General features: G+C 46.0%; 1 protein-coding gene across 1 annotated transcript in view; it reads right to left on the bottom strand.

The window, feature by feature from the left end:
* The window catches only part of NIBAN2 (niban apoptosis regulator 2), a 48,952-nt gene extending 24,270 nt beyond the window's left edge, over positions 1-24,682 (bottom strand). The window contains exons 1-2 of the mRNA XM_063316354.1: positions 24,402-24,682; positions 248-378 (exon numbers count right to left, since the gene is read on the bottom strand). Coding sequence (XP_063172424.1) covers positions 248-378; positions 24,402-24,456 — 186 coding nt within the window. The 5' untranslated portion in view covers positions 24,457-24,682. The remainder of the gene's footprint in view (positions 1-247; positions 379-24,401) is intronic.
* Between the last annotated feature and the right edge of the window lie 851 nt (positions 24,683-25,533).

Raw genomic sequence — 25,533 nt, 5'->3', positions numbered from 1 at the left:
CCCAGAGTTCCCTTGCCAGCATGGCCACAGCTGAGAATTCTGGGATAATTGATGAAACCCAGGCTGAGAAACACAACTCAAGAGGCAATAATATTTTTTTCTATAGTATGCCCAAACTGTAATGAAAGGTAGAAAGCGGGGAGCAGAAAGAGTGGAGAAACATCCTATTGCTTGTTCTCCTTGCTGGGGTTCAACCAAGGGACCTCTGCTGGCATCTCAAGGCCTTGGGTCCCATCTGCTGACTTACCTTGCGATGCAACAGTTGGGACTGGGGTCCCGTTCCCCCTTCAATCTCAAAACGGACACTGTTAAAGAGGGCCACGCCATATTGCTCCTTGTAGAACTGGCTAAACTCAGCAAGGATCTTGTCTGTCTTCCCTGCAAAGGGAGAAGGAAAATCTACATGAGAAGGGACAAAATTCCAAGGGCAAACTTTAAGGAAGGCAGGGGGAGTCCACAACATTTGGCAAAAATGAGCAAATAACTTGGTTCTGGAGACAGAACGACAATGCTCCCTTGGTCTCTTCTTGGGAAGAGCCTGCTACAAATGTAATTTAGTAAATAGAAGGGAAAAATAAATGCAAGTACAGTAAATGCTCAATTTAACAGAGGAGGGAGGGTTGTTATCCAAGGCTGAATGTTTAAACCCTGTTAAATCAAGGGTTTGCGACATATTTGAATGAAAACAAACAGCAGTTTGCAAGAAGACATTTCAGACTTAAGCAACTGTGGGTGTTGTGACCAACTACCTAAGCAGGATAATATTTTATATAGGAGAAAAAGAAACAGTAGCAAAAACAAGGATTGGGATGGGAGGGGGAAAAAAAAACTAGCAGTGATTTCTGAAGGGTAAAATGAAGAGTTGGGCAGTTCCCAAAGCATGAGATGCAAAATAGTCTCCTTGGCTGCATTCACTCTCATCCTAAATCATGGCTTGTTCAGCCAAGATTTGTTGGGCATTTGGTTTGTTCACAGCTCCAATTTATTAAGAAGGTAGAAGGGGGCTAAGTTGTGGGTTCAGGTGATGGAATGATTTAGATTGGCCATCCATCTTAGAGTCACACAGTCTTACAGATCAAACTGGAAATGGTTGATCTCAGAATGGGGCTATTTCCAGGTTGGACTGTATCTGGGCTACTTGGTATGGCCCAATCTGGGATCAAAACATTAAGTGATGGACTATTTTAGGCACTCCATTCCCCATTCTGTCTTCTACACAGTTCAGGTCAACTTATAAGTTGCATGCGCCACTTGAAGCCTAAGCAAGTCTGCAGTTAGATGCTAAGCAGGTTCAGACTTGGCTAATAACTGGATTGGAGACCTTCAGAAAGCCCTAGGGCTGTTGGCTAGACCGGGAAATCAAAAAAGGAAAAAGATGGTGGCAAATTACTTGTATTGTACCAAGAAATCAACATGGGTATGTCTATAAAGTCATCAGAAATTGAGTTTGACTCAAGAGAAACTTGATGTTTATTGTTAACCTGCCCCTTTTCAACAAAGACCAGGGCGATATATAAATCTCTTTATTCTAACAACAGCCCTGCACAGGACCCTAGCCAAAAAAAAAAGCAAGTCAACATGGGTACCAACAGCTTCACAGCCAAGTACAAGTTTCAAACAAGTCCCTCCAGTTCTAAGCTAAAATTCCTTTTCTTACAGGTGTGGTTCCAGGGGTGCTGGACACCAGTTCCCAGTCGCTCCAGGCCACAGTCCATGGAGCATCCCATCTAGAACAACAGATCTGGAAAGGCAGTCTAGACTCATTGGCAAAATAAAATCCACAGCCGTAGAAACAACTACAGCAGAAACTTCCCAGAGAAACCTGCAGGGACAGAGCACGGCGAGGCAGACACTGTGTCGCTTGCTCAGCTTGTGTTATATTGCACAACTGAATGGGATGCTTCCTCTTAAGCACTGCTACCTTGGCAGCAATGCAAGCTTAAAGGCAGGGAACTCCCAGTGGGCATACCCCTACTTCCCAATTCCCAGTGGGAATTTCCCCCACCTGTTTTTTTTAAAGGGGAGTGCCAGGCAGAGAAAAAATGTCAGCCTTTTCCTTACTACTTCTCATTCTATTAGATGATACAAACATTGCTTCTGAAATCTCCTACCAGAGGTAAAGAGAATGTTGCATAAGTCCTGGGTGGAATGGAACGTTTTTTGCACTTATTTAGTCACGTGGTGGCATCTGTGAATGCCTTGCCTTGCATGGCACCAGCCATTCTCCAGCTGCCTGCCGGGCTGCCCAAGTTTCCATTAGCTCTCAAGAGAAGACATCAAGAAAAACTTTTTAAAGGGGCTTTCTCAGTTAGAAACAGGAGCAGCCAGGGAGGATGCAGAATGACAAAGAGGTGAAGAGTAGAAAATTAAGTTTCTAGCAATCCGCAGCCTCCCTGGCTTCCCACTCTTCCATTAAATCACTTTTTAAAACATTTATTAGATTAGGCAAGATTGCACTTAGATGTTCAAACAAGTAATAACTTTAACTGCAACATTACTTCTTCTCTATTATTTACTTAGCATAACGACAGTTCTTGGCTATCCCACCTGTGAAAGTTTACTTTTATTTTCTAGGTAAAACAGGAAAAGTCTGATCTCTTATTCAGCCTAGGCTACTTTGTGGGGGGGTTTCCTCCCAAATTATGGCCAATAACATTACAAAAAAAGCTTTTCTGAGAGTGATCTTTGTCTTCAGGAGGATTAAGTAACTTGCCAGAACTTGAAGTGTTCCTCTTAGCTTAGTTTAGAAAATACACCACAGTTATGATTTCCTGATGGGTTGCTACTGTATGTTTGCCACTGGATCCCTTGCGAGTGATGACTCCAGATTCCTCCCGCTGTTAACATAAAGTGGTCCTCTCTGAGCATTAAGGACTCTCACTGAAGTACCTTCTGTCACCCCCAGCAATAAATTCAGCTCAAAAACCCAAAGGCATCTGAAAGAAAGGATCAAACAACTTGACAGCATGGGAGGGAATCAGAAGACTCTTTTCACATACAGGTAGTCCCCACTTAACCACCACAATTGGGACTGGAATTTCAGTTGCTAGGCAAAGCAGTCATTAAGCAAATCTGACCCGATTTTACCACCTTTTTTGTGGTGGTTGTTAAGCAAGTCACCACGGGCATTAAACAAACCATGGGATCATTAAGTGAATGATCGCGGTTCCCCATTGATTTTGCTTGCCAGAAGCCAGCCGGGAAGTTCAAAAATGGCAATCATGTGACCACATGATGCTGCAATGGTCATAAATGTGAATTGGTTGCCAAGTGCCTAAATCGTGATCATGTGACCACAGGGATGCTGTGATGGTCATAAATGTGAATCGGTTGCCAAGTGCCTAAATCGTGATCATGTGACCACAGGGATGCTGTGATGGTCATAAGTGTGAGAACCAGTCATAAGTCATTTTTTTCCCAACACAATTTAAGTCCAAACCATCACTAAACAAATGGTTGTTAAGTATAACTACCTATACATACCTATTTGTATTACAGTCACTGACCAGAATCTCTCTTCTATAGAACTCCTTCAGAATGTCTGGGAACCCACTTTGAGTTTTCTAGGAGAACCCAACCCAATCCCTGAGGACCAGGTCCCATATCGTGGTAGTCCAGCATCCTGTTTTCCTCTGAGTGACTATTTAAATGCTTCCATGAATGAGAAAGCAAGCCTACGGTTGATCCATAAGGGGTAGTGTGGAGGCATCAGTAAACTCAGAGCTTAGCCCTGATTTAAAAGGGACATTGGAAATACTCCATGGCAAGGCATACCCAAGTTCTCAAGCATCAAACTGAAGCAGCTCACAGCTTTCCTGGTATTGCAAAAGGATGGTTCTCAGCTACTGCTGAGAGGTGCTGGGGTCTGTAGTTAGAGTAGGGTAGGGTAGGGTAGGGTAGGGTAGGGTACAGTAGAGTAGAGTAGAGTAGAGTCGAAGACTTCATTGGCCAAGTATGGTTAGACATACAAGGAATTTGACTTCGGTGCAAGGGCTCTCAATATATTTACATAACATCAGAAAACAAACAATAATGAAGTAGCAATGTTATTTACTAAAACTATACAATCAAAAAAAAGAAAAGAAGGAAAATAATACTACGGCTATTAACTAACACCCACTCATATTCAAAGGGAGAATTAAGGGACAATATACTGCATCTGTTGTCTAACATATGTTCACATTCAACAGAGCACGACCGGTCACATCTTAGCGGTCACGTCTTACCATACATTATCAATCATTGTATCATGCTATATAATCTTCTGAACTACAGACCCCAGCACCTCTCATCAGTAGCTGAGAATCCTCCTTTGAGAAACACAGGCCACCCACCCTATATGCAAGCAAACAGACACTCATGCACGCAGACATGAAGTCATCTCGAATATCCAGCAGTCACTTCTGCTTGCAGGAACTCCAGTTCCTTACTGGTTAGTCACTCGTTCCAGCACTACCACCACCCCGCCACGAGAAAGAGAGAAGGCTGCCTTCTTCATGACCCAAAACTGCAAAGCACGCAGGGCATCACAATGAAGGAATCAATGGCTTCAAGAAATGTCACAGTCCTCCTCCAGCGCTGGTAAGGCAACGCAGCTGTCGAAGGCTGTGAAGGAGAACGGGTGCCCAGATTGACTCGCTGTACTTTGGCCAGGAAGGCAAAGCCATCTCAGAATGGGCGCTCCCTGCCCAGTATAATGGATTTCTGTCCAAAAGCCGACTACTACAGCTGTAAAGAACAAGGAAGTTTACAGTTCTATGAGTTTCCTTCCCCTGCACCCAAATAAGCCAACAGTGGGTTATATGAGCTATTGGTAGAACTACGGACTAGAAACATATGTTGATGTATCTGCCCACCGGCTTTAAGTCAATCATCTCCACCCAATCCATTACAATAAATTTGGCGCTAGGCTTTGTTTGCTTAAAATGACAGATTGAGGCACTTTCTAATCTAAAAACTTGTGTTTGTCTTCTGATAGACAGACAGACAGATATTTAAATGGATTTAACTGTTATTTGGATACTGCAAATAATCTATGGGAAAGTACCTACCAATACGTAGGGTTTTTTAAAATTATTGTAGGAAAGAAACTTGCTAGTTTATAGGAGCAAAATATCAGGGGGAGCCTGGTGGCACCTTTTCCAAGTAACTAATGTTATTAAAAGGCAGAAGTTTTTGTCCTGCAGGTCAGTTCTTCAGATGCACCAAATGGCCAGACTGATTTGGGGTTCTTGAATTTCCTTGCATAGATATTTATGGTGTCACCTCTCTCCTGCAGCTTAACGTTCTCATTTTCTGCTGCTAGTCTTCATGAAAGTGAGCCTGAATGTATCCTATTAGATCAATACCACCTCTTTTTGACAGGGTCTCCTTAGAGGTCTACATGCCAAAGGGTTTATCCTTGGTGCTCCACACTCACAAGCACTGATGATGTTCCCTAGTTGGGTCATGTAATGTCCGCAAGCCAACAGCCAAGCTCAGAGAGCACCAAGGACTCCACAGTTCAACCCTGAGCTACAGATATTCTCTTCTTTGGGATTTATCCTTCCTTCCTCCTCTGGTTTCTTCTTCTGTGAAGGGCAATGAGGCATCCCAAGGAAGATGGGAAGTGGCAGGAAGTCAGATGCAACTCACTCCTTCAACCCAAAGGAGAAGCCCACCTCAAGATTTATGCATGCCAAGCTGCAAACTGTGCCAACCTTCTTCCCCATTCATTTCACAGGTAGGCCTCCAAATTTTCAACACAGGCTGCTACCAGTCTCAGAACCTGGCTAGCAGGTTTTGTAAAAGAGGGGAGGTTACCAATTGAAGGGGAAAAATAATCACCACCCCCTTCTCTCTCTCTCTCTCTTTCTAAAAAAAAAAAAGTCATGTGAAAATTAATGCACTCCTTAAATAGATGCTGAGGCACTGCAATGTAATCAGCTGATTTGGTAGAAAGAAGTAAGATATGAAAAAAAATGGTATCTAAATGACTGGTGGCAATAGATTTGGGTCAAAATGTAAGCAAAATGGAGGAAAAAGCTCATTCTCACTCAATCTCTCTTACCCAGCCCTCAAAGGCTTCCCAAAGGGTATGCTTTCCAAGAACTCTTCATTCCCCTCCCCCCTTTTTTTAAAGGAGTGGAAGAAAAACAATACTATATGTTTAAATCACATTGGCATTTTCCCCCATACCCCTACTTTTCCCCAGCCCCAATCTAAGATTTTAGCCAGCTTGCCTGATGGAAGAGCCCTTGGAAGTGCAGAAATTTGCACACTCGCCTTGCAAAACTTCCATGAAATTAAAGTGATATGGATTTTTCTCTCCCCCACCTGAAAAAGCACAGCTCCTTTTTTTTTTCTAATTCATTTCACTACTTAATAAAGGTGGATTTGCCAATGGTTTGCCAGAAACTGATTGACAGGATTGATGGATGCCTTTAAACTTAGCCTTGAAAACAAAACCAGGCAGAGATTAAATTGCCTATTTATAACTTGCTTGCTTTTATATTCTGCTCTCTCTTTACTACACTCTGGGTTTATTTTCGAATGCCGGATTATTTAATGTTATTCCATTTTGCATCCAGGAGGTTGACATTTCTTGCTGCTGAGCCACTGTTGAAGTCTGCCATTGCAGAATGGATGAGAAATAAATCCCACAGGGGAGCAGCCAGACACCCTGCCTTAGCCAACAAAAATCATGCCCAGAAACTTTCAGATGTTGACCTGGGACTGCCAGGAATACAGAGTATTCAGTTTGCTTCAAGAAAGGGCTAGCACCCTGCTGTAGACCAAAACTATAATCCTTTCCCCCACTGTTCCCAGATAAACCAAATCAATGATTTTGCAATGTTGAAGATACTGACAGCCAACTTTCCACAAGACTGATCAGCAGAGGAAAGGGAGCCACAATGCTGTTGGTCCTTCCAGGTTTCCAGAAGGATCTTCTTGGGCAGAGAGATCTTTACAGCAGGCCCAGTTGGGTGTTTAGATCATTTCCTGAAGTGAGAACCACCAAAGAAGAAGGCAAGTTGCACTGGCTAGGCTGCCCTAATCACAATAAATGAAATGATTAAGGCCAAGTGCGGCAAACCTGCTGTGGGCAGAAAGTAGAAGATAACAGCAGCCTTCCAACCAACAAGAGAAAAGATCCATCCAGTTCAGCAGCTTACTTTCAGGCTCAACAGCCAGGAGAATGCTTCTTCTAGGAAGCCCATAAGCTTGGGAAACAGCCTCTTTCTCCCCGTATTCCTATTGTCTTCAGTATTAGATGCACAGGCCTGGTACCTGCCCCCACGGCCTCTTGCAATGGCTAATCCTGAAAGTCTAATGGCTGAAAATCAACTAAGGCCAGTCTCTTTTCCTTTTTAAAACTATCTAGTTGCCCCTGATGATGCTTTAGAGACCTTTATGATCTATTGCCTATCATTTTATCCCAGCGCTGGTCCCATTTGGCTGTGTAGGCAAGCAGTTTACAGTGAATATGGAAACAGAAAGGAGAGCTAAGGAACTGCAAGAGCAGGATTGAGCAAAATAGATCAATGACCAAGGAAGGAAGGAAGGAAGGAAGGGAGATGGGAATGGGAATGGGAATGGGAGGAAGGAAGGAGATGGGAATGGGAGGGAGGGAGGGAGGGAGGATCACATTCTGCACAAACACAAATACCACCTACTTAGAGAAACAGTTGAACTTGCATTCCCGACTGTCCATTATTTTTATTTCAAGCCTGTCTCCTTAAAAGAGAAAGGAAGCAACTAGCACTTTAAATGATGCAGCAATTTATTACACTTGTCTAACATACTGCCTAGTTCTCCCCACCAATGGGGAGGGACGGAGGCCAGGTTAAGTGGAGAAGTCCAGGTGACATTTTCATGAAATGCTGGATGCCACACTCCAAAATACAGTGGGGGACAGAAATTAAAGTCAAATTGGCTTGCTGCTGTATTTCAAAACGAATACAACTAATGCTCCAGTCCTGCATTTAACAACATCCTCCTCCTCCTCCTCCCCCCACCCCATTAAAAATTACAAACCAGTAGCAAAATAATTGCTACTGCATAATAATTGTATCATAATTGCATCTCCAAATTTACCTAAACAAGGACTCCCCACCCTTGGTTCATTCTTGCATTGGGGATGAATTTGCTTCTGGTGTCCACAGAACCATTTAAAAGACCGGGGGCTGGGTGGGGGGCAACAAAGCCACCATGTTTCATTGTCAATTCTCGCAGAACATCAAAAAGCATTTTCTTTTTTCAGAAAACTGTATTTGGCTCTCTTCCCAATCCTTTCTGTCCCCCTTGTTTTTATTCTCACAATGGGCAAAAGAGAAAAAAATGGCCCCATTACACACCCACGAACGCGTTACGCTTTGGAGTCCATCCGAAGGGGATGAAGGGAAGAATGTAGTGATAAAGATTTCCAGCTAGTTTCAGACCTCAGCTATTTCCACTATTTCCTGCTTCTCTTCTTGCCCCTCCACCGGTAGTGGAATGTCTCCATTCCTGGAGACTAAGTAATAGGGGAAAAGGCAGGGTGGAGGAAAAAAATATAGCTATAATTCAAAGCTAAATACTAGCTTTGGGGTAGAAACTCATTTGCATCATTCTCAAGACAACAACCGGGACAGGTGAACAGCCCCAAGCCGTGAGTTTCACGTTACAAGATAAAAACAAATTGGGGACAGAGCTATTCCTATAGAAAAGTGATTGCATCAGAGAGGTTGTATACCACACCGGAAGAACAGCTCTTGCAAACCACAGCTAGACAGAGGATGTGCAATCTTTCGTTGGCCAGGATTCATAGTTAACATTCTAGAGTGGGGAGGGGGTCGATATAAAATGAGCAGGGCCATACTAGCATTTTTTTTTCTCTGCCATTGTTTTCCTCTTCCGGTCTCATTTCAACGGGATGAAAGAACCTGTGTTCAAAGCTTCACTCAAAGGAGAAGAGAATCTCAGTGGAAATTGTCAAAGACCGAGTGGAGGGGGTGTTCTTGTGCTCAGCTAGTGTTGAGAGGATCAAGGTGCATGTGCAAATGTCCCACCCCACTGATCTGGAGGAGAGAGAAAAACCAACACAGGATCAAAATGAAAACCTTCTTTTGCACTGTACACTAATCTTTTTCCAATACTCAGTCCAGGCAAAACTACTGACTGTCATCCCCAAGAGGTAGTTAGTCTGCAATTTAGTCAATGATTAGCCAGGTTCCAATCTTGGCAATTTACTCTGCTTGAGTGGAAACCAGAAACCCAAGAAATATGCCGGACGCTTGCCGTACTGTAAACTCTGAAGCTCCCTCCCTAACGCATACATAAACACCTTAAGTGAAGGCCACCATCTCTACCCTCCTTCAGTTTATCCACACCACCAGTTTTATGAATAGCTGGAAGCAGATTTCCATCTTGGGGTAAACACAGCAAAACAAAAAGGCCACTGAGACCTTTGTGTGCTTCAGAGGCTGCACTGCTTCCATGAGCAAACAACAGCCTTGCCACCGTACCAGTTCACGTGCAACTCAAGAGGCCAATCAGTTCTGTCGGTCTTCTATTCTGCATTGTGGTGTCTTAATTATGTCTTGAACAATTACTAATTTTTTAAAAAGCAAAAAAAAAAAAAAGAGGCCAATCAATCTGATTCTCTGTGAGCACTACCAACAGGTACCTCTCCCACAGAGACTCAGCACAATGTCATTGTGCATTCAGACTCAGCCCCAAATTTAACTGCAGGAAGGTCTATTCATCCCAGGGGTGGGTGTTGGTCCCTCCCGCACCTGCATGTTATTTTTTATAAGAGATCTGTATACTTAAGGGGGAAAGGAAGACACTAGCACTTGAATGGGGTATTTTTTCTCCCATGATTAATCAACTCACTCTGGTTGCTTAATCTATTCCTCGCAGTACCTGTTGTCTGACAGAGGATGACCCAGCATTACCATTCTCCCTACTAGTGGTCAACTTCATGCCTGGACTGTACTGGAATCACTAATGCTAAGGTCTGTTCTCTTACACTGGCTCCCCACCAGAGATGATGCTTATTGTTTCCAAGTCAAATATCCAGACCAGAGGCTCAGTGCTACCCAGGATGCTGGTTCTGAAGGTAAAACCAAGAATGTCCCTTGTTCCCAGCCATGCAAATGCCCCAGGGCAATGGATGAAACTGTAGGCCAGATAAAGGTATCCAAAACAACCAGTCTGGCAGGGGTATGGCCAGCCCATCCTCTCTTTGATCTCCGAGCCACACCTTTTATGAATCAGTGAAAGCACTAATTGTCCAGTGTCCCAGGATTTATCCATCATCTCTTAAATACTGGACAAGATCTCCAGGGGATAACCAACCCAGCAACAAAATTTCAGAAATACTGCTTTCATCTTTTATCTAATAATTGTGGCAGCTTTGGGGCTGGTGAAGATTACATCTATGGATAATGCTCACCAGGAATATAGTTTGGGAACATCCAGCCTCAGTGCTTTGATCAACTTGCCCCATCTTCCTTCAACACAGTGGATATTGACCAAGGCTCTGTCAGTGTTAGCAACATTAGGTTAAATACTGGTCTGATTCAGTAGAAGGCCTGTTCCTGCTTCACAAAGCTGATGGATCAGTCAGGATGCTTGCTGATAACAAGGACAAAAAAGCCAAATGCTCAAAGGTGACATGGTCCCAAAGATCTCCTAGATAAGAAGGTTCCTTTCAGTTGTAGGGACCATGCATGATAGCATAGTGCCAGGAAGCATTCTGTCCTAACTGCCAGGAAACACGCTGAGACAAGGAACTGGTCTCTAATGTTTTATTGCTTGTACATAACAGGAATCCTAACAAACTGAAGAAGCGTGGGAAAAACCCAGACATATAAACCCCAAAGGGTTAAGGCAGTCCCGATCTGTGTCTCTTTGAATGGCTGCCCAATTCCTCAGTGCTACGCATGTGCTTAACAGTCTGGGTGGGAGCCCCCTGCTCGCCATCCTTACTCATGACACATTCACTGCTTGGATTTTACTGACAGGTATCTAATTAAGCCCTAATTTATGAATGACGTGGGTGGATTTCAGAATATCACTGTGATTCCCCCATCTCTCATTCAGCTGGAAGGAAGCTGTCAGTTCAAGAAGGCAAAAAGATGCCATTGTACCCTTGGCTCTTGACTGCATTACAACATTACCCTATACGTCTGAAGGCCACATGCAGCCACAGGCCTCTGGTTTCACATATTTGCACTAAGCTATAAACCATGATTTGGAGGCTACCAAGGCCTGGGCTCACACACCTAACTAAAACAAAGCCAGCCACCTAATTCCCTGCCATTGTTTCCTTGTGGGAAAAGAAACAAACATCCCTGATTGTGCCTAGCGCTGGGGGCTGATGTTTTGTTAACCTACAAAACCACATATGCTCATGGTCGTCACCTCCCCAGGCCTTGCAAGACTGCCCACGATTGCCAAAATTGGATTACCAAGATGCTGGAATGTTTGGCATTTCCTGCCAAACAGGATTTGTCAGGATATTTCCTCTGAGCAGGCTACAGCACTCTGAGCAACAGGACCGCCTGAAAAACTACACATTCCGTCACAACAATTAGGCCTTCCTCACCAGCTTCATCTGCTATTTAGGATGGGTGGGGAACGCGTGGCCCTCCAAAGTCGCAGAGCTACCTTGGGCAGTGGCAGTGTCTTCCCAAAATTGCCTCTGCGTTGCAGATACCACAGAGGTTTTGGATGTGTTCATACCTCAGCGCCACCAAAACACATTGGGAGTAAACACCCAGCCGTTCCAGTTGCCTGCGGAGTTCAAGCAGGTTTCTCTCGGAAACCTCCTTGTCGCTTCTAAGACAGGTTCCACTGCTTCCCAGCTGAGAGAACACCCAGTGATCCAGAAGTCCATCAAGAAAGATGCCAAAGATCCAAAGGTCTGTTCAAAGACTTGCCAGTATCTTAGCACAAATCTCAAACTACCCTCAGCAGGGATTAACCACGTTAGACAACTCTGACATGGTTTCTTTTAGCACTGAGAGAGAAGATGCACATAGTTAGACCTCCTCACTCTCAGCTGGGATTTCCTACCAAAACACATCGAGGCGGGGGGCTACCATTTGGTTGCCACTAGCCATATTTAACATTTTGGTGATGGGTTGTTGCCAAGTGGGGAGGCCCACCATTCTTTGATTGTTCTCTCTCCCTAGGCTTTAAAGGAGGAGATTTCTTTTCCCCAATGTTTCTTTGTACTCTTGGCGTATTATTTTAGGGCTTGCACTGGAATATGGTTTCCATTTCAGGATGATGGGAAGTCTGCCATAGTCTTATGCAACCTTCTCAAGGTGGGTTTGATGAGCGTCAAGTTGGTGCAACTGGGTGACACGGTGTGCAAACTCAAGCTTCCCCCTTCTCACTAAAGTCAACCTTCAGTGGGCCTACGTATGCTGAGTTCTCACTGGGCAATTTTAGGCACCTTCCCACAAGACCAACTCTACGCCTGCAAATCTAAGGGTTCCTCTGAGAAAGCCGATCCCTGTTCCTTTGTGTTTCAGCAGCTCCATCCAGCCCTGAGAGAGCTGGGCTGGAATAAATTGTGCAATGCAGGAGGTAGGAGCGTTAAGTGTTCTGTTTGTACAGGTCATGGAACAGAGCCATACTGGGTGCAGGATCTGTGGGAAAAAAATTGCTTTGGCTTAGCCAATGCACAAAGGAGCTATCCCTGATAACTGCAGCTCAATGTTTTGAAATCATTTGTTGTCCTATCAGCCAGGAACCACGCTGAGACAAGGAACAGGTCTCTAGTGTTTTACTGCTGCTACATAACAGGAAAATCCTAACAAACTGAAGAAGTGTGGGAAAAACCCAGACATATCAACCCCAAAGGTTAAGGCGGGCCCGATCTGTCTCTCTTGGAATGGCTACCTAATTCCTCAGTGCTACGCATGCGCTTTACAGCCTGGATGGGAGCCCCCTGCTCGCCATCCTTACTCATGACATTTGTGCTCCCAACGCCAGTGTGGTGTAGTGGCATAGCCCATCTCCCGTAGTATCTGCCCAGCTGGTTCAATCTGGCAGGGTTGGTGCACTCCCAGTTCCATCGATTAAACAATGACGTGTCTCAGGACCACAGAAGTACACCTTCTCTGTAGCAGCACCTGGAATGAGGTTCTCCCCAAGATCCTACTGGTATTTTGAAGGGCCCGGAAGATGTGGCTCTTTGCCCAAGTCTTTTGCAAAGACAACTAACACCCCTTTCCTTCCTTTTCCTTGTTCCTTGGTTTGTTTTCTTGGCCCTCTCTGTTCCTTTGTGTTGCTTTTGTGTGTGTGGGGGGGGGTTGTATTGTTGCTTTTAAATGTCTTTAACAATTTGTAAACTGTCCAGGGTCACTGGGTGTTGGATGGCACATAAATGTAATAAATTATCATTGTTATTATAGTCTTAGACTAGGACTGGAAAGACCGGAATTCAAGCCTACCAAGAAGACAGAAGCCCCATGGCTGATAATGGGTCAGTCATTCTTTCAGTTTAATCTACCTTGCAGGGCTGTTGTTGTAGGGATAATATTGGGGAGGGTGCGCTATGTATGCTGCCATCAGCTCCTGGAGGAAAGGTGGGATAGAAAGCTAACAATCAAAATAAATTTGCTAATTGCTAACCTTGAACATGGACCAATAAAGCCAGGGCAGCATCTGTGAATTAAGATTTACCAGTTCAAGGTGCAAGACATTCATTCAAATCCAAACCACCTGGGGCAACTATACTTCCACAACTGGGCTGCAGGCTAAATGACAAACCTGGTTTAAAAAGAAAAAAAAAGCTTTGCTGTTCAGATCATGCATGAATAAATTTGACACACAGGCTCTCCCTTTTGCATTCCCAGCAAGCCATCTAATGAAGTCCAGGGCAGAAGGGCCATAAAAGCAGCCAGTTCTTTTGCACAGCAGCTGTTTGAGTGGTACATGAGGACATGGCTACAGAACAGGGTGTCCCAGGCCATGCCCAGACTAGAAGAGGATGGAACCAGCGTGGCAGGCAACATCAAGCACTGGGAACCTCTGGGAAGCCACAGATACGCACAAATCTCCAAGAAGCTATTAGTACAGAAATTAAAGCGCTCTGCTCAGCAAACACACCCATCCACTGCACCAACTACCCCCAAGGAATAGGGGGGAAAAACTAGCATTCCATTGGATGTCTCCCACTCACTTTGTTGGGTGTGCTTTTTCCCAAGCACTACCTTCTAACTTCTCACACTGGTCACCCACAGGGAGAACGAATTGCCTCTAGGTGACCAGGTCAGGAAACTTTAAGCAGAAGAATCTCCCTCTATTTTCTGCATATGCGTCTTTTCAGGTGACAGATGGAACTTGAACTTCACTAGCTAGGCATAGATTTGGGCAAGCTAGGAAGCCTGGCTACTTCACAAGTAGAAGCATGAAGACATCACTACATCGTGCAGATGGTTTGTGTCTCCCTTCTATGCAAAGAAGCCATCAACATCTCCAGAAACTGCAGGCAGGAGTGTGGAAATGCCTCCAGTCCTCAAATGATGGTCAAGAAGTTGCATGTTATAACAAGAGAATCAGGACTGCCACCAGTTCAGCCATGGTTTGTTTTAATAATCATTTGCTGAGGGAGTCATGATGGCCCTGAAGGCCTGGTTCACCTATCATGCTAAACCACAGTGGCTGCATTCATGTGTTAGACTAAGGCAGAACCAAAGGGGTTGCCAGTGAGAAGCATGAGGTGGGTCCCTGTTATTTACTTCTCACTTCCCTGAGAAAAATAGTTTTCCAGAAATAGTCCCTCCTCACTAAATGTCAGATTCCTTTGGATGAGCGTACACTGGAAAACTAGAGACCTATTGAATTAAATATATATATAAAATGCACCAATAGAGGAGAAGCAGAAGCAAACTGACCTGAGACACAGGCAGATTTTTTGGCTCCCTTCTTGCAGCTTGATCACTTGTATCCCAAATTCAGCCTTACTCCACTATATATGCTTTCCTTTGAGATTTAGCAATGACGAAAATGGGCAACTGTGAAAGCAGCAACTGAGTGGCAAATGGGACAGGAAGAGCTTCAACCAAGCTGCCAAAACAGCTGGCTGGGCAGAGGGAGGGAGGGAGGGAGGGAGGGAGGGGAGAGATGAGAGATGATGGATGGATGGAAGGAGATGAGGGATGGATAGAAGGAAGGAAAGAAGAAGGAGAGGTGAGAAGTGGGAGGGAGGGAGGGAGGGAGGGAGGGGAGAGATGATGGATGGATGGATGAAAGGAGATGAGGGATGAGGGATGAGGGATGGATGGAAGGAAGGAAAGGAGAGGTGAGAAGTGGGAGGGAGGGAGGGAGGGAGGGAGGGGAGAGATGAGAGATAATGGATAGATGAGGGAGGGAGGGGAGAGATGAGAGATGATGGATGGAGGGAGGGAGGGAGGGAGGGAGAGGTGAGAAGTGGAAGGGAGGGAGGGATCCAGGGCACAGCAGATCAGATTCGGCTTCCAATCCCAGGCCTGTGACCATGCATGACCAAGCCCAAACTTCTCTCTCTTGCCACTGCTTCCTCCCCCGCAAAGGATGCTTCTCAGTTTGGTAGCAGGGCTTGTTCTGATCAGAGTGGCATGAACCCATGCTCAAAAGAACAGGGCAGGGCATGTGACAGAAGGAGAACCCACGCTCCTGATGAACCAGCCAGTTCCTTCTCACCCAAAGCCAAGCACCAGTGCTCCGGCTCCTTAAAATGTCTTTCTTCCCGACAAGGGATAAGCCCTGCTGCTCCAGCTATGGAAACTGAAATGCCCACCCAGTTTGCTCATGTTTGACTTCGGGCATCGCAAGCCTGAGGCCCACCGCTTGATTTGCAGGATCTTCCCCAAAGACTGGCCTTTGCAGTGATGCTTCTTTTTACCATTAAGATCATTCTCTGGGCCTGACTTGAGACAGGGCAGCTCCTCTGCCCCTTTAGTACAAGAGCTGGAATCCAACTGAAGTCGCACGATTTATAAATTGCAGATTTATAGACGAGCAGCCATGGAAGCTGAAAGCCATCCTGTAAAGAACCAAATTGTCCTTCAAGTGCAGATGAGGCTAAAAGAGAGTTGCCTAAAGGCTACTAGCATGTTCATGAGGTGTCAGCTGGGGATTTCCTAATTCAGAGCTCTATTTTCTCAGCCCGTGCTATACCTGCAAAGGAGGAATAATATATCCAATAGTAAAGCATATCTGTAGCTCATAGCTGGACTGTTGACATTGGGGTATTCTCTGAGCTTGGTAGTTTTCCTGCAGACATTTTCCTACATGCATTTCATTTCCAATGCACTGGAACTGACCCGCATCTCCAATAGTAGAGAATATTTATAGCTCACGGCTGAACTGTTGGGTTCTTGGTGTCTTCTGAGCTTGGTGGGTTCTTGATGCCTTCTCAGCTTGGTGGTTTTCCTGCTACCAGACCCAGAGAACACCAAGAACCCAGCAGAATAACACATGAATACTCTCCACGCCTCCCTTCATTTCTATGGGTGTCAGCATCCCTGAAGACAGAGACCAGTGGCATTCTGTGGCAGCAGGTTCTACAAGCTTGACAGTGAATCGCAGAACCACTGCATCCTTTCCCCAAAAGATTTTCTTGGATTTATCAGCCATACAGATAAATGGTACTCTTAACTAAGTCCTTTGGATGACTTGGCCAGTAATTAATGCTAATCCAAACGCATGAAAAAACTAAGCTCACAAAAATGCAGAGACTAAGAGATGTTCTCTCTCTTTCTTTCCCCTACTCAATCTCCTCCTTGCAAAAACATATTTGGGTAGAGAAAGAGAATCTCAGCAAACCACCAGGAATTCATGGCACAGCCACTGGCACAGAAAGCAGACATCTGAAACTGAGTCCAGCCAAAACTAGCAGGTGAAGAAAGAGTCGAATCTGAAGCATTTGCTTAGAAACCGTCTTGTTCCCATGGCTTTCTTGAAAAGGAGACAGTGCAGGGTGTGCATGTAAGAGGAAAAGAACATAATTATCTCCTTCCCCATTGCAGCAAGGGGAGGGAGTCTGGCTGAATCCAAAGGGGAAGGCCGGGAGCAACCCGTCTCGCAGGGTGGGACAAAAAGATGAGTGTTTTACTCCGAGAAATTCTCACCCCTGCCCTTTGTAAGGAAAAAAAGAAAGACAATGTTTGACACAGTATCCAGAACAAGACAAGGAGACTGTCAGCCCTTTACAATGCTGAGAACTGAACTGGGAGAGAGAGGGGAGAAAGGGGGAAAAGAAGGCGGGGGGGGGGAGTTAAGAAAAGCCTTCCAAATGGGTTTTTTGAAGCTAGACAGGGGAGTCAACACAAGAGCTGCAACTGGGCAATGCTCAGAGCTGTCTTTCCAACATTTGGGACTCTGATATGCTCCAACCCAGCCAGCATAATCAGCAGTCAGGCAAGAAGAGAGACCAAACGCCTCTTCGGAATGCTCTCCACCCAGTTTTCTTTCCAGTGTTCCCTAGCTAGGGTGACTCAAGTCAGCTTGGGGATGGACAGGGCAACCGGCTTATTCGTATAAGCACAGTACACCCCAAACTTTGGTTTATCAACTGCAATATTGGGGGGGGGTTGATTTCTGAAAGTCCAAACTGGCATGATCAATGGCAAGGAACTGGTTAGGATCAGCCAATTGGCTAAGCCAAACATCACTGTAGCTGGGTTCACACAGCAGTTGGAGTAAAGACAAAGGAAACATGGGATGACTTGAGCCAAGAAAGTAGAATGATAGCCTACCCCTTCAAAAAAAAAAATCCCATGAAGTAGTGGCAAGCACACACTGATCAGGTTCCTTTAATAAACACACAATGAGCCAAGGGCCTCTCATCTCTAGTCTATGGCTGGAAGACTGCCTGTTCTTCTCCCAGCTTCATGGATTAAAGGGTAAGTCTGGGACACATTCTGCTTGACATTTAAAAAGACGCTGTGGCAGCTTTTGCAGAAGCAAAAGAAACTCATTCTGCTTTTCTTAGCACAGCTTCAACCACAGCTGGGACCTTTGTCCTTCTCCGGTCACCACATGTGTAGGAAGAGGCAAGCCATGTTGCAGAAGGTGCTGAGAAGAGCAAAGAGGGTGCTGATGGGAACGGCAGAGGAACCCTTGAGGGTTTAAGATTAAGATTCAAACCCCAGTTCCATAGCTGAGTAGTAACTTCCTTGGGCTCAACCAAAGTTTTGGTAAGTTTTTGAGTTCTCCAAAACCAGATGTTTCAGCATGCAGTTCGAAGTCAGTCTCAAGATGGAGGTGGCAAACTGGATTAACCAGGGGGTGGAGGTATCGGTATCCCATTAAATTAGCATTCAGGGCTACAGAACAGCAGCTTCCCCTTCCATTCTGCCAAGTACAAGTTGCCTTCACAGAACACAGTTGACTTGATTTCTGAGTGAACCCACCTGGCTCCATAAAACCATAAGCTAACTTAAGTTGGATTTGTACAACAGGCTAATCCAGCTTTTTTTTTTTTAAACATAACCAGAGGTAACTCTAACCAAACTTATCACATTGTATGAATGCAGATGCTATGCTTTTAACTTATCTGTTTAAACATGCTGTGCAAACACAAGCCCGTTAATCCCCAATCTGATTAACAAACTGTTCTTTGATAGCTCAAATCATGTGTTCAGCTAAACTACAGGGAGGAAAACAAGCTCAGCAGCTGAATTGGCAAGCCATGATTTCACCACTAGGACAGCAAACCAAGATCAGAAACCACAGCTTGCAGCTTGTGGGCTAAAATTTGCACCAACTATTTCTTTATTCATTCATTACATCTGTTAGATTTACGCAGCAAGCCATAATGTAGGTTGTTTCATTTTGATGCAACTTTCGGCTTAGCCTGTCTGTGACAACAGTTCTGATGTATCTAATTCCAACTGTAGTTAAGCAAACTGTGGCTCAGCGTGGCTTGTGAATTTAGCCATGGGCTGATGCCATCAAAGGCAGCTTCCATTATTCTACACTGCATTTGCAGAAAAAGGTAATGAGTAGAAAATCCATCTGTTCCTTCCCCTCTTGTCTCTGAGATCACGTCCAACAAATTCAGCCAATTTGGCATCCCATTCTAAGCGAAATAAACTAAAAACAGAAACATTTTGTCACATTCTTCCACAGATACTCTTCCATGGAGGATGAGGGGAAAACCAGTGTTGGTCCAGTCCTGTAGCAGAGAGTAACAGACTGAAATCCAAGCAAGAGGAACATGAGTTAAAACATTTAGAAAAACTGCTCCAAGCTGATCAAAGAGATAAAGCATAAGACAAAGATGACTCTTGCCATTGCGATCGCTCAACTTCAAGGATGAACTTCTTCCTCAAGGAAATGTTTCCATATGTACCAAGATTCTGTTAAAGCATTACTGCAAACTATGATGGGATCTGATTCATAAATTTTAGGGCTGGGTGCACACTATGCACTAACCCCTAAGCAAATGAACCCCATTATGGTTTAGAGCAATGCCCTGTCTGCAGTCATAGGCTATGAGTGCATAATGCTCTATGCACAAGTCTGCTTCACCATGGAAGAACCACAGTTCATATAAGGCAAATCATATGACAGCTCAGCCTAATTTATTTTATTTATAAGATTTATAATCTTCTGAAATACAGAACCCTGGGCGGCTGAGCCCAGCTGAGGTGAAAGAAACCTAACCCCAGTTCAGTACGTTGCCCACACGCAAAAATGGTGGAAAAATGGTTTGTGGACGATCAGCAAACCAGATTCTAACTCGTACTTTTAAATTGTTTCACAGCTATGGCACTGCTCAGCACGCATCTCTAAAAACTCTGCTAGAGATAGCAACAACCATAGGCTGAATTCACACATCGCCACAAATGTAGTAACGGGGAAAGTTGGGTGTTGTGGGAAATTACCAATTGCTTGATAGTTTAAGCCATGAAATGGTTAGTGAATAAATCGTGGCTTCTGACAGCCAAGAAGAAGAGTTTTTAAGCTGTAGCGTCCTGTACTGTGCAATTGGGCCCTTGATTCTAAGCCACCTCTGATGTAAACTGACATTTAGACTGAAGGAATATATGGGTATATGCCTTGTGCCTTCTGGAAAGTACAGGAGTCAAGTTTATATGGGCACGACATAAATAATCATATTAGGAGAATGACAGATAAATTCAGCATCCCAAGTCAGGGGTGCAACACCCGAATTTGGTACCAACATCGCCCATCTGCTATCTGCAAGTCTGCAAACCTGGCTGGGCTCATCATGTTCGCCACCCATCATTTCGAGGTGCGCCCTTGAGCACAATCTGCAAAAAGCGATGCAGATAAATCAGGCTAGCTAATGAAATTCCTCCTCCCTTACAGACAGAGCTTGTTTGGACACGAAGGAGGAGGAAGGTAAATGGCAAGCAAGAGCAGAAATCCAAATGTGAAAAAGAAGCAGCAGATTGCAGGCATCCATATCTGGGAAATGACACTGTCCCAGGTGTGGGAATCTTTAGCTAAGCAGTCACTCTGATTTGTTCACACATGAGTGGCTCCAGTAAGACAAGGGGTCAGGTGGCCACCAGCCACACTGCAGGATCAGGAAGGACTTCCAAGCTGTTTGCAAGATCCTCTGTGCAGTTTTTGAACGGGGAAAGAGAGAATGCCCCCTTGCATAGAATGATTTAGAAAAACACCAGGAGATTCTTGAATGACCAATCTTTTCCCACTAAGGGAGCGACTCATTTCTTCCACTCGCTCATAAGCTGCTTGAGTCATCGTAGGAAACCTTCAATTGCAACATTCAGGAGACTGGGCAGAGGAGACATCTGGCGATGGGGAACCTCAGCTTTTATGCAGCACAGCTTCTGAGCAGGCCTAGAACCTTCTCATAAAACCAAAAGGCTGGGAGGACACCCAGGGTTCAGCCCAGAGCAGGGCTCAGCCATGATTTCGGGGGAGCTTCGCAGGCAGTGGCCACAAATTGCACCAACCCCAAAGACTCTTCACTGGCGTTCACTTCAGCAAGCTGTATAAACTCAGCACTGTCGGTTGCCAACCTGGGCTTGTGGCCTCGCACACTGAGCAAACTCAGCCAATTGTGGGCTATTCAATAAACCATAGGAAGCAAACCGTGGCTTAGCAGGATGTGAGAAGCAGGCCAAAGGGCTGAAAGGATATTAGAGATCACATAGTCTGTCGCTTCCAAGGATTCAATGAAGACGGGCAGGACAGCTCAGATGCTTCAGAGGCATTCAGGAAGGGGTCATCATCCAGCTACAGGAAATGGGCTTTGTGTGCCACAGCAAGGCCTAGGTCTGAGCTAAAAGAATCAGGCACTGGAGACGGGAAAGATCTGAGTAGCAACGGCAGGGGTCTGAAAGATTATATGCCCTGCCTGCCTGAAACTAAAGCAGCTTGCTAAATTTCTTAGTGAACAATCCATAAAAAAAAATCCAAGGTCATTTCCATTTGGAAACAGACACCAAGCAGTTCAATTGCCTCAATTTAAACAATTCTAAAGAAAAACAACTATTCTTTCAGGAAAATTAGGAGCCAACCTCCCTCCCCCCACCCATTCCATTGCAACAAGTCCACACTACTGTTAATTTGCTAGGCCAGCCTTTACCTCAGAGAGGCAGATGCCTTTAGAAACAGAACTAAGAAATGAGGCATGGGGGAAAAAATATCCACCCGTATCTACCAAGACACCCTTTGTTCTCCTTACAATAACCATAAATTCAGCTTTGTATTGCACATTCGATATGGAGGAGGTGCCCTGTCAAGAATTGGAGCTGCATGGACAGTTTGTACAACTGAGTGCTGGGCATCCAATGCGCCCAGGAGAATCCCCTGGGTGGCCCTCCTGACGCCCAGTTCGAGTTCCAAGGACCCTTCCCCAAGTTATGTGCAGAATGAAAAAATAAAAGTCACGCTTAACAGAGGCAAGACAGAGAACCAGTCCCTGAGGGCAGACTGCTAACCGGCTAGGGGGGTAGATACAAACAGAGCATCTCTGACAGCTGATCCCTCCCTTGACCCTTCTCCCTGATTAGGGTCAATCCAGTAACTGCCAGGCACAATTAGCACAGCCTTTCACTTCCATTCCCCACCCCCAGTGTATAATCAGGACATGCCAAACAGCCATTGTGCGGAAGCCAGAAAGCTGGCTCCCGGAAAAACTCCAGTCTGGCAGGAGGGGAACCGCCCTTCTGAAAAGATTTCTGCAGCCCCAACAGATCAGATCGTTTTGCCAGCAGGCCTAATTAAGGAGAAAACACCCAGATTGGCATGGCTGGGTTGATTCGCACAGGTTCAACTGCTGCACAGAACGAGCCTGCATCAAACAGGCCCCATTTGGCTGAATTCACCCCAAAAGTTATGCCCGAACAAGGCCCACTGTGACCTGGTGTATAATCATCCCAGAGGTATTCAAAAGAATCACAGCTGAAGCTGACTATGGCTTGGCATGACAGCTTCGCAAGATGGGCAGCAGGAGTTGGCTCCGTGTCCCCCTTTGCCTTAAAACAGTCAGAGGGGGAGAAGTTTGCATCTTCTGTAGATGCTCAGAGGCACTGCACTCATTCTAGACATGCATGCACAGAGGCACTCATTTTTTGCCACCAAGAATTCAGAACAGGGCTCCAAACTTTTCTGGACTGAAGCAGTGCCCAGTTGGGAATGTGGAAAGTCGAGCCTCAGCTCCACCCAGGATCAAGCCTCCTTCTGCCAGCCCCAGAAACAAGGTGTGGCAGGGTGTGGGGAAAGAAAGGGAAATCATGTGTCAGTAGCAATGCCTGGGCATTTTTTTTTAAGTTCTGCTCAGAACTTCAAGGTCCTTGAAAGCAGAAGAAATCAAGGAAAAAGGAAACTGATCTTCAAGGGATCATTTCTGATAGAAATACAAAGGCGGCCACATTAGTGGCCCTTTTTTCCTTTCGCTCCCCAGTTTATGACCACAGCCTAAACACACCTTTCAAATCTCTAACATGCTCAAAAGCATTTGCCCATCTTCTGGTCTCTGCAGAGAGGGCCCTGCTACAAACAGGCAGAAACCCAACTGATGATGCTCTGCCCATCTCTTCACCTTGGATATCATGGGAAAACTGAAAGCTAAAACTTCCCCATTTCAGCCCATCATCAGCCCTAAAAAGGCACCAAAAGGCTGAACTCATCTCAATATCCAGAAAGAGTTGGGGACGCATGAAAATCAATAGTACGTCCCGTTTTTTTCAAGTAGGTGGAACGGTGCATTTCTATCCCCCTCCCCCCTTTTGGCATTCCTCCTCCCAAGATCAACAAATAAAATAAACTTTTTTAAAAAAAATGCAGGGGAAGTGGAATTCAGAGCCAAGTGATTAACTCCAGGAGATCCGGGTTCAAATCTCTCCCCAGTCTTGCCGCTCCCCAGCTACTCCCAGCTCTCGGCCCAACCCATCTCACAAAACTGCCGGGATCATAAAAATGCGGGGCGAGAAAAATCTCCAGCTTTCAAAATCGCTTGTACGATTTGCAGGGTTTTCTCCCGCTTCCCCCTCTTCAAACAGCACGTTCTGTTTACAGAAGCAACGCAACCGCTGCTATTGTTGACAATGAGCACAATCACAACAGCCTCGCGCGCGCGGTGGCGAGGAGGAGGGGAACCCTCCACCGCCCCGCTTTTCCGTGCTGGGAAAGGCACTTTCTCACACTTCCCCCTCCTTGATTTCAAGTGGCCATTTGCAACTGGAAGCTCCTGGAAGCCTCCCCTAAGCGAAGCGAGAAGAACCGAGCGCATTCGGACCGCAAGAAAGAACGTTTTCGCCTGCGGCCGCGCGCAGGTTACTCCGACTCTCTTTTTCCGACTTCTATCCGAGCCCTATCCGCCACCCCGAATCCTTGTCCTTCCCAGCCAAGGAGAGGACGAGGCGGAGAAAAGGAGTTGCAACGTGGAGAGAAGTAGTGGGGGGAAAAAGATTTTTTTAATATATATTTTTATATATTAATGTTCAAGTTCCCTAACCTAAAACCTGGAAAAATCCGCGCAGGAGCCGAAAGGGCGGTGCTTTCCCTTTCTCTTTCGCTCGGATTTCTCCCTACCCGGAAAAGAAAAAGAATAAAGAATCCTATTCCTCCTCTCTTCCTCCCAGAATTATTTTTTAAAAAAAGCAGCAGGAAGGAAACGACCTTTCTCCCCAGGCGGTTAACCCCCCCCCCCGCCAGATGGAGTTTTTGCAGCGCCCCGACCCTTAAACCTCCCAAACTCAGTTGCACTTCGCCCCCTCAACTTTCCTACCTCCCCGCGCCTCAGAATCTGAAATATGTAGCCGGGGGGTGGAGGGGGAGCCTCGGAAAGGACCCATCTGCCCCCATTCTCGCCAAACGTGGCAGCCTACCCTCTTATGATTCTCGGAGCTGCCACGGACGCGGCCAATACCCCCCCAACCGCGGCCGGGCCCGCGCGCGCTGCAAGGCCGCCCGCCGCCCCTACCTGGCCTCACCTGCGATTAACTGGCGGCGGTTCTCGTCCAGGTGCGCCGAGATCACGTCGCCCATGGCGGCCCGGCGAGCGGAGGAGGAGAGGAGCGAGGAGTCAGCGGCCGCTGCCTGGCGGAAGGCGCTGCCTGGCTAAAGGATGAGAGGAGAAGGGCCCCGCCGGACGATGCACTCCATGGGCCGGCGGCTGGGCCGAGCGAGAGGGAGGAGAGAAAGCAAGCGAGGCGGTTCGGACTGGCGCCCGCCTCGCCCGCAGCTCGCTGCTTCCTCCTCCTCCTCCGACACGCCTTTCTTGCCTGCTTTGCTGCCTTCCCATCCCTCCTTGTGATTCCTTCCCTTTTCGTTTGTTTTTGGGGGGGGGCAGTTTCTCTGCCCCTCCCCTGCGCCGTTTTGAGGGGGAGGGAGGGAGAGCGACGCTCCTTCACACGACGCCGTGCACGTTTCTGGTTCCAGGACTCGCCGGCTCCCAACTCGACCACACACTGAGGAAAGAAGTACCCCCCTCCCCCCGTTAACCCAAACAAGAATTAACATGTGGGAACACGACCGCTGGTTTCACTTTCAGCCAATCTGGGAAAAGGGCTAGAAAGAGAATCTAAGTCACTAAGGACTTCCCTTCTTTCTTTCTTTCTTTCTTTCTTTCTGTCTCTCTTTCATTATTGTCTCTCTATTTTGGAAAGGGAAGGGGGGGGAATGGGCTGAAAAGAATGGCAGAATCACGTGAGAGAAGAAAAATGCATTTTCCAAAACGGGAGGAAGAAAAGACTTGGCCCCTCTCTGAAAAATGGGTCACCAAAATATGCAGACCCTCCTTGGTTTAACTAAAAATGCAGTTGGAGTCTTCCTCCTTCCCCCACTTCCTGGGGATGAGGTGGAGGAATCATCTGAAAACATTCACTCCCCTCTTCCTTTGACGTCAGTCAACTTAAATTCCTGGCTATCCTTTCTGGTAACTATGGCATTATGGAGGAGCAGCGGAGGACCAGCAAGCATGCAGAAGCTCCCCATGGTTGTGTTTACATAACGGACATCCCTGGGGTTAACCAAGCCATGGTTTACTCTTCAGCTCTGAATTCTGGGGCTCATGAGATGGTTTTGAGTTGAAACTTGAGAGTGAAGGGGAAATAGGCCAAGGAC

This window comes from Candoia aspera, chromosome 16 (assembly GCF_035149785.1).
Source record: "Candoia aspera isolate rCanAsp1 chromosome 16, rCanAsp1.hap2, whole genome shotgun sequence".
NCBI classification, from domain to species: domain Eukaryota; kingdom Metazoa; phylum Chordata; class Lepidosauria; order Squamata; family Boidae; genus Candoia; species Candoia aspera.
This window is presented reverse-complemented; position numbering and strand designations above follow the sequence as displayed.